At 38.1% G+C, this 15,256-nt stretch overlaps 1 protein-coding gene across 1 annotated transcript in view; it reads left to right on the top strand.

Annotated features, from left to right (window-relative positions):
- Window positions 1-14,930, top strand: part of MATN4 (matrilin 4) — a 38,219-nt gene extending 23,289 nt beyond the window's left edge. The window contains exons 3-11 of the mRNA XM_039351319.1: window positions 47-616; window positions 1,483-1,605; window positions 2,416-2,538; window positions 3,041-3,163; window positions 5,319-5,441; window positions 7,928-8,341; window positions 12,785-12,937; window positions 13,420-13,524; window positions 13,936-14,930. Coding sequence (XP_039207253.1) covers window positions 47-616; window positions 1,483-1,605; window positions 2,416-2,538; window positions 3,041-3,163; window positions 5,319-5,441; window positions 7,928-8,341; window positions 12,785-12,937; window positions 13,420-13,524; window positions 13,936-13,994 — 1,793 coding nt within the window. The 3' untranslated portion in view covers window positions 13,995-14,930. The remainder of the gene's footprint in view (window positions 1-46; window positions 617-1,482; window positions 1,606-2,415; window positions 2,539-3,040; window positions 3,164-5,318; window positions 5,442-7,927; window positions 8,342-12,784; window positions 12,938-13,419; window positions 13,525-13,935) is intronic.
- Window positions 14,931-15,256: the final 326 nt, after the last annotated feature.

Here is a 15,256-nt window from a genome sequence, read left to right as displayed (position 1 = left end):
TCTTTTTCAAGTGATTAAGCCACCTTTATCTTTTTTCCTCCTCCAGAAACTAAATGTAAAACTGGTCCATTGGATATTGTCTTTGTGATTGACAGCTCACGTAGTGTCCGGCCCTTTGAGTTTGAGACCATGCGGCGCTTCATGATTGACATCATCCATAATTTGGATGTAGGGCCTAATGCCACACGGGTTGGGGTGATTCAGTACTCCAGCCAAGTCCAGAATGTCTTCTCTCTCAAGTCCTTCTTCACCAGAGCTGAAATGGAGAAGGCTATCAATAGCATTGTCCCCTTGGCTCAAGGCACAATGACGGGCTTGGCCATCCAATATGCCATGAATGTGGCCTTTACTGTACAGGACGGAGCCCGGCCACTTCACAGGAAGATTCCCCGGGTGGCTGTGATTGTAACTGATGGGCGGCCCCAGGACCGTGTGACTGAAGTGGCTGCTCAAGCACGAGCTGCTGGCATTGAGATCTATGCTGTGGGTGTTCAGCGGGCAGACATGAACTCTTTGAGGGCCATGGCATCTCCCCCACTGGAGAAACATGTCTTCTTGGTGGAGTCCTTTGATCTCATCCAACAGTTTGGCAAGCAGTTCCAGGACAAGTTATGTGGTGAGTAAAGGGATAAAGCTTGTATTGAGACTGATTTTGATCCTTCTTATTTTCCTTCTACTTACCATGGGTGGGCAAATCTTTCTGAATGTGAAAGCGTCATTAAATTTGAAATCCCAAGTATTCAACTGGTGTTTCAAGTGTGGGTCCATCTGCTTTGAGCATTTTGGAAATATTTTCAGCATTTCCCAAATGCTCCAAACAGACTCTTTACATTCAGAAGTGAAGCTTTGTAAAGGTTTTTCACTTAAAACTGTTCAAAAATAAAGCATGTCCTATGCTTCATCTAATATTTATTTATAGAAACTTTTGATTGTGATCTTCAAAGTGGGCATATGCAGTGATTAAACAGCTCAAAAATCCACTTTTTCAGCAACCATTCTTGGTTTCAAATAACTTATTCCAAAAATATGTATCTAAGCAGTGCTTTTTTTTTAAAAAAAAAAAAAAAAAAAAAAAAGGTGCCGGAACTCACACGTCATACAATCCATCTTGCCTACTCTACAAATTTCCATCCAAAAAAAGGTGCTAGAACTCCATTCTGGGTGTTCTATGACAAAAAAGCCTTGTATCTAAGTATCTGGGGGTGGGGAGTTATTGCCATTACTATTTTTGTGTTGTATTATTGCTTCATTTCTACTATTCTATGCTGGCTGAGGAATTCTAGGAGTTGGGAGTCCCCATGTCTTAAAATTGTCAAGGTTGAGAAACACTGCTAAAGGATCTTTCCTATCCAGATTTCCAGCTAAAGAGAAAGAAAAGTTAAATAGAGCTACGTACATGCTTCCAGAAGAGTTCCACTGCTTTACAATATTACAGTTCCCAGCACATCTTTCCTTCTTAATATGCAAACTTACCTCTTCCAGGTGTTGATATGTGCACAGAACTTGATCATGGCTGCCAGCACACTTGTGTCAGTATCCCAAGCTCCTTTTATTGCCAGTGTAAACCAGGATACAAACTTAACGCAGATGGAAAAACATGCTCAAGTAAGAGTAATAGACCATTTAACTGATGGGTGAAATTTTGAAACCATGTTGTGAGCACTCACAAAACAGTTGTTTTTCTGCACTGAGGAAAAACATTTAACTATTGTTCTGCTCTTTGGTTGCCATTTTTATTTTATCATAATGGCTGTGGGACCATTTGATCATGGGGGCCAGTACTTTGCAGCATGCTAGCTCCCTTTTGCATTTTTTATTTTAAAAAATCTAGACCATCAAGTATTTTAGTGGTAATAAAAGGATGAGATAGATGATCACTGATGCAAATGATAATCTCTTGGGGTCCCAGAAGTGTACACACACACACACACACACACACACAATAGTTTTGATTATGTATTAATTATGGTACCCAACATAGTGTTCACAGGAATCAGTGCTTATGTATGTACCATATCTTCCAGCTAGTTAAACAAATTAGACCTTTTTTTTTAAAAAAAAAATCTGTGGTTCAGAGACAGGTGTCATTGGATGAAACTGGTTTTACAAAATTGCTGAGCCATACAAGAAGAAATTAGAAGCTGTATCATGTGGAAGTTTTATCTGATGCTGCATTTCTATGAGTTGTTTGTTAATGGAAGTAGCAAGGGGAGAGTCAGAAGTGCTGCTTATAGACAGAAATAAATGCTTAAAGCTAATGTGAAAGTAATAAACTAGAAGATAAATCTGTATCTGAGCCATTTTTCTGCTTTTTGCAAAACTGGGATTGGGTTCCCTCTTAGTTGTCCCAGTAGAAAACAGTCCTCTCAGTTTTTCTCTGAAGTTCAAACTCTGAATTCTGTTTTACTCCTGCAGTCATTGATGCGTGTGCTATTGAGAGACATGGCTGTGAGCACCAGTGTGTTAATTCACAAGGTACCTTCATTTGCCGTTGCCCGACAGGCTACCAGCTTAATCAAGACAAGAAGACCTGTAGCAGTGAGTAAGCTCTGTGGTGCATCAGCAGCTATAAGGAGAAATAACCATTCTGTAGCTGCTGTTGAAATTTGGGTGGTGTGGGAGAGTCAATTTTCAGCAAGAAGGTGGCATAGTGAGAAAGGTCACTCCTTCCTTGCAGTACTGGGATCTTTTCTGTCCTCATTAAACTATACAAAAAAAGGAGAACCTGTGGCTCCTTTGATGTTGTTGAACTAGAATTCCCAGCAGCCTCAACCCTGCTGGCCAAGGAAAGGGAAGTGATTATGGTAGTTCAACAACTTTTGGGACATCTCAAGTTTTCCACACTGTATTAAATATATTCTTCTGTATTTTGTGCCAGTGCTGTTTGATGTAAAGGAAATAGAGCCATTTTATAGGAAAGAAAGGCAAATGTTTGCAGCAAATGTTGGATCTTGAGTCCTGCCATTGTGTTAAATCAACAATGCAGATTGTTTTATTGCGTACGTGATGATGTCTTCTAATGGTTTCTTTCTTCTTTCAGTGATCAATTTCTGCAATTTCAACAACCACAGTTGCCAGCATGACTGTGTTAATATAGTTAATGGATATTATTGCCGGTGTCATGATGGCTTCACTTTGCAGGCAGATGGCAAGACGTGCCAAGGTATATTTTATATATGGCCGGTTGTGGCTTTGTATGCTTTAATCTATCACACGTAGCACCACTTAAATGGGCCAAATGATTATATCTGTGGAATTAGACTGGTAGAGCAGTGCAAATAGGCATCCACTTGAGTTATGAATATGATTCTAAGCAGTGCTTTTTTTGTAAAAAAAAACTGCTGGAACTCACACATGTCATACAACCCGTCTTGCCTACCCTACAAGGTTCCATACAAAAAAGGTGCCGGAACTCCGTTCTGGGCATTCTATGATAAAAAAAAGCCCTGATTCTAAGGCTCTAGATTAATAATCCATGACAAAAGCTGCTCTATTTGGAGAATTGTGAAACATTGAGCAATACTTCTATTCATATATTTACTATTTCATCTATATGAAATCCCTGTTAGTGATCATCTTTTGATTTGAGGATTTGTTGTTCAGTCACTAATTTGTGTCCAACTATTTGCAATCCCCATGATCATAACACACCATGTCCCCCTTCCTCCACTATTTCCCATAGTCTGCTCAAGTTCATGCTCATTGTGTCAATGACACTCTCTAGCTATCTCATCCTCTGCCATCCCCATTCTCCTTTTGCCTTCAATCTTTCCCAACATCAGGGTCTTTTCCAATAAGTCCTCTTTTCTCATTAGATGGCCAAAGTATTTAAGTTTCAGCTTCACTATCTCGGTTTGAGGTGAGGTATTATCAATAGGTTGATGGTACTTAATGGTACATCATCACTCCATATCTAGCCAGAGATGTGGAAATCTTGAACCAATGTCTAGAGCCTCTGATGGACAGTGTGGAAAAAAATAAGCCCTAGCAAGCTAGAGATACTGTTTGTCTATAAAATTCTGGATTTCCAAGAAACCTTGGTTCCAGGATTAGCTTAGGTGAGGCCATCTGAAACTGCAGATCAATAGCTTGGATTTCTCACAGCATCTGAGAAACTATGGCTATACATTTGCCATACATCTTTAGCTGGTATGCCACTTATGTCCTACCAGATCCCAGAAGCACTGATTCATATCCTTACCACTAAATATTTGGGCTATACTTGGTGCTATTTTTGAAGCAGTTGAGAAGCTACAACTGGTCCAGAATGGATGACTATGTTACAGAATAACATCTGAACACCACAATAATACCTGAGCTGTATGCCAGTAGGCTTCTGGGTGCAATTCAAAATGCCAATAATTACCTATAAAGCTCTCTATGTTGTGGTACAGGTTTCATTAGGAACCATCTTATTCAAAATGATTCTGCCCATTCTGTGAGTTGACTTAGAGAGGGCCTGTTCCTATGAGAGATGATGGGTAATGGGCTACAAGGCAGTCTTTTCTATGGCAGCCCAGCTTTGTGGAACACCCCAGAGGTGTGATTAACCTTTCCTAATAAAGCCTTGCTACTTAAACATGTTTTGAGATTTAGATTGATGCATATTTAATCATTTATATTTTTAGTATGATTTTTTTGGGTGTGGTTATGTTGGAATGATTAAGTTATATCATACATACTGCCCCAAGTTGTCTGAGTAGATGATATAACATTTTGTAAAATGAATAAAATATGGGAAATGCTTTTGTACAAGTGAGGAGACTTGAATGGGGTATCTCTTACCATCCTTGTAGGAATAGGATATTTCAGCTTTACTTATAGGTAAAGTGACTACATTTTCTTGGGAAAAATAAAGGTCCAACTTGAAAAAAAGGACAAATCTGAAAGAGGTTCATAAGGAAAAGAAAAATAATTGTTTATATTTATAACTTTGCTTTACAAAGGAAAATTCAGGAGCAAAATTGGGAAAATAAGTAATTAAGCAAATTTAAAGGGCAGCTTTCAGAAATAAAAGACTGTCTTTTATAATAAAGGACACATGGTCCCTATATATTTAGGTGAACCAGCCTGGGTATTTATTAAATACTTATTCAAGTTTACATTTGAAAGATATTTCACAAAACCAAGACTAATAACAACATCAATAACATCCATTTATTAGAGCTCTGCACAAGTCACACATTTGGTCATAATGCAGTTATTTCCACTCTGACTATGGAATAAGACAATTGTAGTTTGACACATATTAAGGCTATCATGTTTAGCAAAATATATTTTCTGAATGATACATGACATGCTTCTTATTGGCATTTCAGCCAATGATCTCTGCAATATTGTAGAGCACGGATGTGAATTTAAATGTCTCAGTACCTCTGGCTCTTACCATTGTGTCTGCCCAGAAGGTCAACAACTGCAGGCAGATAAGAAGACTTGTAACAGTGAGTATCTGGTTGATAAAAGGTTCCTCTAATGTATTGGACATTTTTCCCAGCTAAGCATCTCATGAAAGGTAGCCATAGAGATTATTTTAGAGATAGCAGAAAACAAAGAGTGGCATTTTGAATGAGAGCCATCATTTTTGCTAGTGAATATTTTTACTGAACTGATCTCAGAGAAGTGTTTCTGATCCTTGGAGACATTTTAGACCAGCATACGATAACATACATGATTTATTAAGAACATAAAGTTATCATGAGAGTCATATTACTTTCTGGAGCTTATTGGATATCCCAGAGTGAATACCATGGCATTAAAGAAGACAAAAATGTGTTTGATTAGAAATGGTTTTAGGATTTGTGGTGAAAGAATGAAAGGACAGAACATGCTGCTTGATTCCCCTATAATTTAGCAGAAAGCTTGGGGTACAATTTGCAAAATTTCAGTGAAGGGATGTGCAAGGATTTTGATGTATAAAGCACATTCAACATATCAACCTTGGCTAGAGTTAGAGACAGATATAATTCCCATGCAACCCCAAAGGGTTAGTAGAAAAAACAAAGCTTGATCTAATATGAGCTAGTGTCTGAAAGAAAGTCAGACAAAATTACAGTAATTTGGATGCAGAGTATCTGATTTAAGTTATGCCAGTGGTGAGTCTGTATTTGGAGTCCTTTTTATTTAGCCACTTCTGTGAGTGATAGAGGAACTGGCTTGACTATTTTGGCTTCGCATGTTCTGTGTCAGACTGGCCTCAGCTTGCTCCCTAAGAAAGAATGATCCTTGATCCATAGATGTTAGAGAAAAGGTATTTTTATTACAGATGCTGAGCGCAGCATAAGAGAGGTAAGCTCTGAAGAAAAATCATATATTGAAAGCAATTTCCAATGTCCAAAACCCTCCCCACTAGGAGAGTAGTCCAAACAGGTCCCGTTCTGATGTTTTGGGAACATGGTACCTCTGGTGCCAGAGCAAATTGCTTTCCCAGGGCCGATGTCCTTGAAAAGGAGGAAGATGATGCAGCTTAGCACCTCTGGTTCCTGTCAGTGTGCATACTCCCCAATTTCCCACAAGATTCCTTCACTCCTCTTCCCATCTCAATTCCCCCTCCCCCCTGGTTATGGCAGTTGCTAGCGAGCTCCAAAGAAGACAAAAATAGGCAGCTGATATTCGGACTGGATTGTAGTATTAGTGGTCTGAATCGTATTGCATATGTGAATTTGCCTGGTTTACTGAGAAGCCGGTGCATTATGGTAACTAATTTACTGCAAGAAAGGTGAATTTGAACCACTGCTTCATTCCCTACTGTGGTATTCAGTGAATAGGTAAAGGAACAACCATGTCTTCTATGACAAAGAAACACCCCAAAAGACCAGAAGCAGGTAGTCCTCAATTTAGAATCACAACTGGGATCAGAAATCTGTTGGTAAGCAAGGCAATTGTTAAGTGAGTCATGCCTGTTTTTTCAACCTTTTTTGCATGGTTATTAAGCAAATCATTACAGTTATTAAGTGGATCATATGGTCAGTGAGTGGAATCCAGGTTCCCCCATTGAGTTCTTGTCAGAAGCCAACAGGAAAGGTTGCAAATTGTGATCACATGATCCCAGGATGTATGCTGGTTGCCAAGGTCCGAAATGTTGAACACATGACCATGGGGATGCTGTGACAGTTTTAAGTGCAAAGACTGGTTGAAAGTCACTTTTTCCAGTGCCATTGTAGCTTCAAACAGTTGCTAAGAGTATGGTTGTAAGTCAAGGACTACTGTTGGTCACAATCATCCAAAAATGACAATAATTCATGTTGTGACCTCATGATGCAAATCCCACCTTTTATTGTTGTGATGGTCGATGCAAGTAAATAGCTAAAGAATTTGCATTATGACATCATGACACAGCTTTCATCTTATGTTTCTTTGCTGCTTCCAGAAGAAGGAATTACTCAAGGAGTGAGGCCTTCCAGTAGGGAAAGCCATTAAGGTCCACAGGCATTACATTCTTAGTTACTGTAAATGAACCAAGTTATTGCAGTTGAGTTAATATTACAGATCATTTTGGAATTTTAGAATTAGAATTAGACTTTCCCATGCTATGTAGCATATCAAACAGCAAGGGATCTCCGGTATTTTTGAAGTACATCAGCGTCTTCCCATGTAATGTTTAAAGTCTTTAATTATCTATGTACGTTCTTTGCCATATATTTCCAGGGTGTTCTTTGGGTCATTTGGCATCAGGGGGGAATCCATCTCATTGTCATTTTGGGAATTCAATTATTAGATCATTTTATGTTATGTAGGTCATTTTATGAACAATAAAATTATGACCTGTACCTTATTATTCCATTGAACGCTAACTTGAGAGAAAGTCTCCAAAGCTTTTGGGGGCAAGAAGTAAAAGATTGGTAGGAAATTCTCTGTTATTCTCTGCTTTCTTGAAATCAAAATTAAAATCACCTCATCTCATCTTTTTCCTTTTGTTCCTGGGCAACAGAGTGCAAGGCTGGGCACATTGATTTGGTGATGGTCATTGATGGCTCTAAGAGTGTCCGACCCCAGAATTTTGAGCTGGTGAAACAGTTTGTCAACCAGATAGTGGATTTCCTAGATGTGTCCCCTCAAGGCACCCATGTGGGGCTGGTCCAGTACTCTAGCCGAGTGCGCACTGAGTTTCCACTCAACAAATTCACAGCAGCAGATGATGTTAAGGAAGCTGTTCAAAGAGTGCAGTACATGGAAAAGGGCACCATGACTGGACTGGCCCTCAAGCACTTGGTGGAACACAGCTTCTCTGAGGCAGAGGGTGCCCGACCTCTTTCCCAGAACATTCCCAGGATTGGCTTGGTCTTTACTGATGGACGTTCTCAAGATGACATCTCAGAATGGGCTAGAAAGGGAAAGGAATCAGGTAAGGCTATAAATGGAAAGTGTGATGTATTTTCATTGTTTGTTAGGTTCATAGCTTGCCTTTCCTCCAGGAACTGAAGGTAGCATACATAGTGTTCTCTAATTTTAAATTAAATTAAATTTTTAAATTAATCAATTAATAAAACTTTTAAAATCAAATTTATTTTTAAATTTTAAATTAACACATTAACAATTTTTAAATTTAATATAATTTTTAAATTTCCTAACATTGAGAACAATTAACCAATGGAAGAGCTTGCCTTCAGAAGTTGTAGGTGCGCCATTACTGGAGGCTTTTAAGAAGAGACTGGACAGCCACTTGTCTGGAATGGTATAGGGTCTCCTACTTGAGCAGGGAGTTGGATTAGAAGACCTCCAAGGTCCCTTCCAATTCTAATTCTAATTATGATTCTTTTGTGCAATTTTCTTCACATCAACAATCTTGCAAGAGAAGTTGAGCCGCAAAAGTAAACTATTGAGCTGCCCATAGTAAACTATTGAGTTTCCATGATTGATGGTGCACTTGTGCTTGGATCTGCCTATCATAGTGCAAAACTTTAAACTCTATAACACGTCAGCTCTTTCTATGTTTACAAGGTGTTTAGTACATTGCAACACTATTATTCATAATTGCATAGATGTGGAGTGATATAGATAATATAATAAATGGCTCTGAACTGGTTTAATCCTTAAAAACACCTTCCAAATGGACACATTTTGCTACAACCCGTGACAGAGATATACTAAATTATAGCCTTCTTTTAAACAACAGCTTGATCACTAAGCTTGTGTAAAGTGATTTGGTTTCATGTCAGTGAGGTGCTTTGTGCTATAGAAGCAGTGCAGTTCTTAATCAAGTGATCTGCAAGTGCCTCAAATGCACTTCAATTGCTCTTCCAACTATAGGAACTGTTGTATGGAACTCCTATCATCCCCAGAAGAGCTCAGAAATGATGCTTTACTATTAGGCCTTCAAACTAAAGGCTTTGCATAGCACATTGATCACTTATCCAGTGGCAGAAACAATTTATCTGCAGCTTCCAATGTCAGGACTTAATAAAATAATTAGCAAGTTACTGTTCTCACAGTGTTTCCATATGGTTTTCCAGTTGTATAATTCTCAAAAAACCTACCCAGCATTCCAGCTAAAATGTATGAGAGATGCCTAACATATCTAGAGAACATCAAGGAGTATAAGGCTCAATTACATAAGTTTAGACAAGCCTTTTTTATTTGAAATGGAAAATAGGACGCTGCCATTATTTTAGAACTAGATTGTCCAGCTAGTTCCTCATTCACTATGATCAAGGATGATGGGAGTTACATACAACAAGTTTACAACCCTGGTCTAGTAAATCATGCTTACCTGGTCTAAGCATGATTCTCAGATATCTCCTCCTATTTTATTCCTTTAAAAGTAACAATTATTAACTATGTTCATATTGATGGTGTTTCCTTATATTGCTTCCATCTCTGTTGAGCCAGGAGTTTGTGGCTAATTAGTCAATTCTCTAATTTCCTGATGTTATTGCCAAAGGAAAAATGTATAAGAGTTTTAGATTAACAGTATGTTTTAAAAAAAACTGAGACATTGATACTGCTTTTTTGGCAGTTATTAAAATTCCAAGTGATGAAATAGATAGACAGCTTATGTTTTACAATAAATAAATAAATAAATAAATAAAATTTTTTGTCCACTGCGAGTGTTATTTTTGGATTGTGGTTCTCTGTCTCACTGAAGCTGATCCAGACTTTCTAACCTTGCTTTTTTCCCAAGAATGGCCAAAAGCATTAAGTGTGACAAAGAGAACAGGAACTTCTCAAGGGAGCTGCCTCTTTGCTTATGTCCAAAATATGATAATTTGAGTCTGGTGATTTGTGCCTTAAGTGAGAATTCTGCATTGATTTTTTTTGTGATCCATGTATTTATTTTCTTGGGTGCACAATACTGCTTCTGTTCTTGTGTTCTTCTTCTAATTTTAATTTTCAGAGTCTCACAAGGAAGACCATTGTGTACAGGACTCAGATCTTTGTAGATAAATACTTATTTATTCATTTAAAGAATTTATATGGCTGTCTGTCTCACATAGTGATCTCAGGTGTCACCGAACAGCCATGAACTGTTCTATTATCAGCCCCTGGCTACATCCTTATTTTATTTATTTATATGTAAAATTTATTGGCCATCCATCTTACCTCAGGGTAACTCTGGGTGGCTTTGCTGCTATTACTAGGCTTTCTTACCTCCTTGTATGAATAATAGTCAATTTGATTTCTGTGCATCTCATCTATATGTAGGTGTCATTTTGGTTATTTGAAAATTATGTTAGCAATTAAGGAATTGTTGGATTGGCAAAGACTGATAAATCATTTTTAACTTCATTTTAGTATCCTAGGCCAGGGCTTTTCAACCAGTGGGACCTTGGCACCTGGCAGGTGGTACACGACCATCCTAGAAAAGTGGTAGCAGGGGAGGGGAATGAGCTGAACCAGTGGCAGCACTGCACAAGCCTGAGAGAGAGATGGCTGGAGCTGCAGGGCTGTCAGAGCTCAGTGGAAGCGCCAGGATCAATGCCACTTTCCAGCTGATCGGTGCATCTTTGAGACTGTCAGGGCTCAGTGGAAGTGCCAGGATCAGCGCCAGGCTCCAGCTGGAGCTTGGTGCTGATCCTGGTGCTTCTGCTGAGCCCTGAAGAAGCACCAATCAGCTGGAAAGCAGCACTGATTCTGGTGCTTTTTCTGAGCCCAGAAGAAGAGCCAATCATCTGGAATGTTGCAGCATCTCCAGGGTCTTGTGATTTACATTCAGATACTTGGCAACTGATTCATATTTATGATGGTCACACTGTCCCAGGGTCATGTGAAGTGACCAAAACCTGCTGCAACCACCCAGCAGACGGGGGGGGGGGAATAAAAACCAAACACCCCCCACCCTACTCCTGCTGCCAATCCTCAACAGAAATTCTCACAACAATGAAAACCTCGGACAGGAGGAAGAGTGCCGCCAGGTGAGCAGGCAGGTGTCTTGCTCGGTTGTGGCTTGGGGGGGCACTTTTTCAGTGCCATTGTAATTTCTAACAGTCACTAAGCGAACTGTTATAAGTCGAGGACTACCTGTAAATTTATCACATTTTTCCTTTTTTTTTTTTGGTCATCAAGTTTTTGACACCTTGTTAGGCGACTGGTGGTACTCGGATATTGCCATATCCTAAAAGTGGTACAATGGGTGAAAAGGTTGAAAAGCTCTGTCCTAGGCTATAAAGTCCATCTACATTGTCCTCCTTGCTGTTTTCAGCTGTCTTTAACCACAAGCAGCACCTTTTTTCTGCTATTTCAAATTGTACATGACTACTAAACTCACCAGCCTTCTCTTCTTTTGTATCAGTGATTGGAGTATAAACCTAGATAACCATCATATTGAAGGTCTATGGAGATTCTCAGTCATTCAAGTTCCAAAGAGGCTTTTTCATGAGGCAACTGGACTTTCTTGTTTTTCTTTGAAAATATTTTGCTTCTCATCCAAAAAGCTTCTTTAGCTCTGACTGGACAGAGAGGACCACTGGTTTGAAAGAGGGGTCAAAGAGGCCATCTATGTCAAAATTGAACAGTCCTCTCTCAACAGAGGGGGTGGAATATGACATCATCTATCTCCAGTCTACAACACAGTCATTTCAACAATTTAAAACCTGGCTTTGCTTGCATAAGAGCATATTAAAAGACGTTGGAAGAAGATACCAGTATCTGACATTTCCCTATACATAGCAGAATTTAGCTGCTTCTTGAAAAACCAATGATCTAGATCAGGGGTATCAAACTCTTGGCCCATGGGCCGGATGCGTCATGCAGAAGCTGTGCCCACCCCAGCTCCAGCAAGGGGGAAAAAGTCGCGATATTTCATGACACGTCACATGATGCAGCGAGTTTGACCCCTGATCTAGATAGTCTGAAAGAGCTCCCATTTCCCATCTGAACCAGAAGTTAAAGCAAGAGCAATCCAAGAATCAGCTATGGTGTCTTCAATGGTATAATATTTGACTTGTCATCAGTATTTAAGTTCATTCTGTCAAGATCTTTATGACACAGATAAGAGTAATTATCGTATTGAGGCTCAGATTATCCAAAATCCCATTAGATACTATTATTTGAATTCTTCAAAGTTTTTTGAGTTTTGATTATTGGAATAGCCAGAATTTTGGAAGGAAGATGATGGTAGAGATTGTGAATTGACAGTGCAAAGAGTATACACTTATATCACTTGTGTGTGCAAAGCTTCAGTTTTCTATTTCTTCCTCAGTGTTGTGAGAAGAAAGATTGATTTTATTTCCTGCTTTCTTCCAGGGGCTTTAAAAATAAATTAATGACTGACTATAGCTTGAAGCATTAGGCTGCTATTCCTTGCATAGATACCTAACTTGAAATTTACTGTATGTTGATGGGTCTGCAGGTATCATCATGTTTGCAGTTGGTGTTGGTAAAGCTGTCGAGGAAGAGCTGAGAGAAATTGCTTCTGAGCCAGTGGATCAACATTTTTCATATTCAGCAGATTTTAACACCTTGACTCATATAGTTGACAATCTCAAACTCAATATCTGCCCAGGTAAGTTACCACAGCTTCAAGTATTTAGAGGACATATTTCAGTAAAACCCATGGGTAACTTGTCCATTTTGTATCTTGCCCTAACTATCATTCAGGATCCAGATTACTTAACACTGCAAAATGATGTTGGAATCTGTGATGGCAAAGAATTGTTTGTCAAATTTGCTTCACATCATAACTGTATGGGCAAGTTTTATTACATGTGTAACAATAGATACACAAATACTCATCATTAAATATATTTCAGTGTCCTTAAATAAGTACAGCATCTTTATGGGCTTTTAAACTATGAGCTATGATTTAATGGTTGAAGAAAACCGTGGCTAAAATAAACCAAAGCTTACCATTATTTGTGAAACCACCAAAATGGTTAGATTAGATCAATTTATATAAGATTCTCCTAGGATGCTGGGGACTCTGCGGACTGTTTATGGATAAAGAATTGGATATCTATGTGTCTAATGAATTTTGTGGTATTTCAGAGGAGGGCACAGGAACAACTGAAATCCGAAGCCCATGTGAATGTGCGGCTCTTGTACAGTTCCAGACAAACACTATTGAAATTCTACAAGATCTCACCAATAAAAATATCCTTTAAATAGTGGAACCTGCACAAAATGTGTGATTGGAGACATTGGGAAAATCTAAATTGAATAGGAAAGTTGCTTAAACCTACTCTTTTAGCAAATTTTGAAATTTTTACTTTAAATGTCTTCAAGTACTTAAAAAAATGAAGATTTAGGGAAATGTTTAATAAACTATTTAATAAAAATACAAAAACTTACGCTAAACTTCTAGGAACTAATACACCAAGTAAAAAAATAAAGGTTCAGTGAGTAAGGGACTAAATATAGTTGAGTGCTTACAGTGATGAGTTTACACTTTGAGGAAACTTAAAAAAGGATTGCCTGACCTGCAGCTGTGATATGTTCCCTACCAATCAACGTTTCAGTGGATCTTCACATTATCTCTTGTTTTGGCTTCCTTAATGCAAGCACTTGCTCAGATGACTGCCAGACTTGATCATTTGGAAAACCAAATTGCCAACAAAAAGTGATTGTCATGTAAAGATATCCTATGTTTTGGGCAAAGAAATTTCCTGTACTTCATCCTTGCATATCAAGAGTGGTTGCAATGATTATCTACTCAGGATCTTGAGTGGAACTCTTTTTCCTCCAGATTGTCTAAATTATATATTAAAAAAACACTTTTCATTTTTTCCCTTTTGGTAAGTTGAATAGTTGAGACTGAAATCTAAAGAAACTGATTGAATTTTGGTAGGTGGACATTTCGGAGAAGGAAAAGGAAGTGAAATATATAGTGTCTTCAAGAGCTGCTGGGATTATTCAGTAATTATTGATTTTTTTAAAAGGAATTTGAAGCAAACCCAGAAGTCTTTATTTGCAAAATGGGAGCAGGAAGCAAGAGATTCCTTCCTTGCTAAATTATATTATCAGGATATCTATAGGAAGAAGAGACAGCGTCACTGTCTAATGTTCCCTCCCAAAAGAAGGTGTGAATGATTTTCTTACTATCTTTCATTGTGAACAATTGAAATTTCCTAATAAACAACTTTTCCTCTACATCTATTGATACTACAGTTCCCAGGATTCCCAGCTAGCATCTTGCAATTTTAACGTATCTTGAAGTGCTCAGGGGAGGGGAATGCTCGAATAATATTTGCTTTTGAAAGTGGTTCTTTATTTAAATCAACAACTAAAATGAGTTAGTTCAAAAATTGAACAAAAGAGTGATTGGGATATTTCTTCACCTCTCTAGGTCCAACCTGACTTTGACAGAATTGCTGGAGAATTTGTCATGATTTCCTTTTTTAAAAAAAAATCAGTGAATTCTTTTAAAAGTTTTATATGTCTGCATTTATGTATGTACCTTTGTTTCTAAGAGAGGGTAGGGGTAATAATTTTTCTAAATAATTGTCTTTTTATTATATGCAAATTTTATCCTGATAAATAAACTTGTTATTGATTTCTTACTTCTTTGTATCTTCTTTCCATTTGAAATATGTGAAAATTATTTGTATTTGGATAATTCTTTTTCCCTTACCTCCAATTATTTTGCATATATAAGTAATCTGAACAAAAATTTCAGGGTCAGCAAAAAAAAGAAAAGAAAATCAAATCAAATCAAATCCCTTCCTCATAAACACACAGATGCATCCATGTGGAAACAAGCATGCTGTCAGTGATTGATGCTCTTCCGTTCTATAGAAGAATCCCAAATATATTAGGTTAGATCTAAATATTCTCCAAGCTGGTTCTTCCAAGTATCCTGGACTTTGAATCCTTTAATCTTCAGCCA

Source organism: Crotalus tigris, unplaced genomic scaffold, assembly GCF_016545835.1.
Source record: "Crotalus tigris isolate CLP2741 ecotype Arizona unplaced genomic scaffold, ASM1654583v1 scf7180000018371.15429387391:27106975, whole genome shotgun sequence".
Classification (NCBI taxonomy): Eukaryota; Metazoa; Chordata; class Lepidosauria; order Squamata; family Viperidae; genus Crotalus; species Crotalus tigris.
The sequence above is the reverse complement of the archived record's forward strand: the minus strand, read 5'-3'. Positions and strand labels throughout refer to the sequence as shown.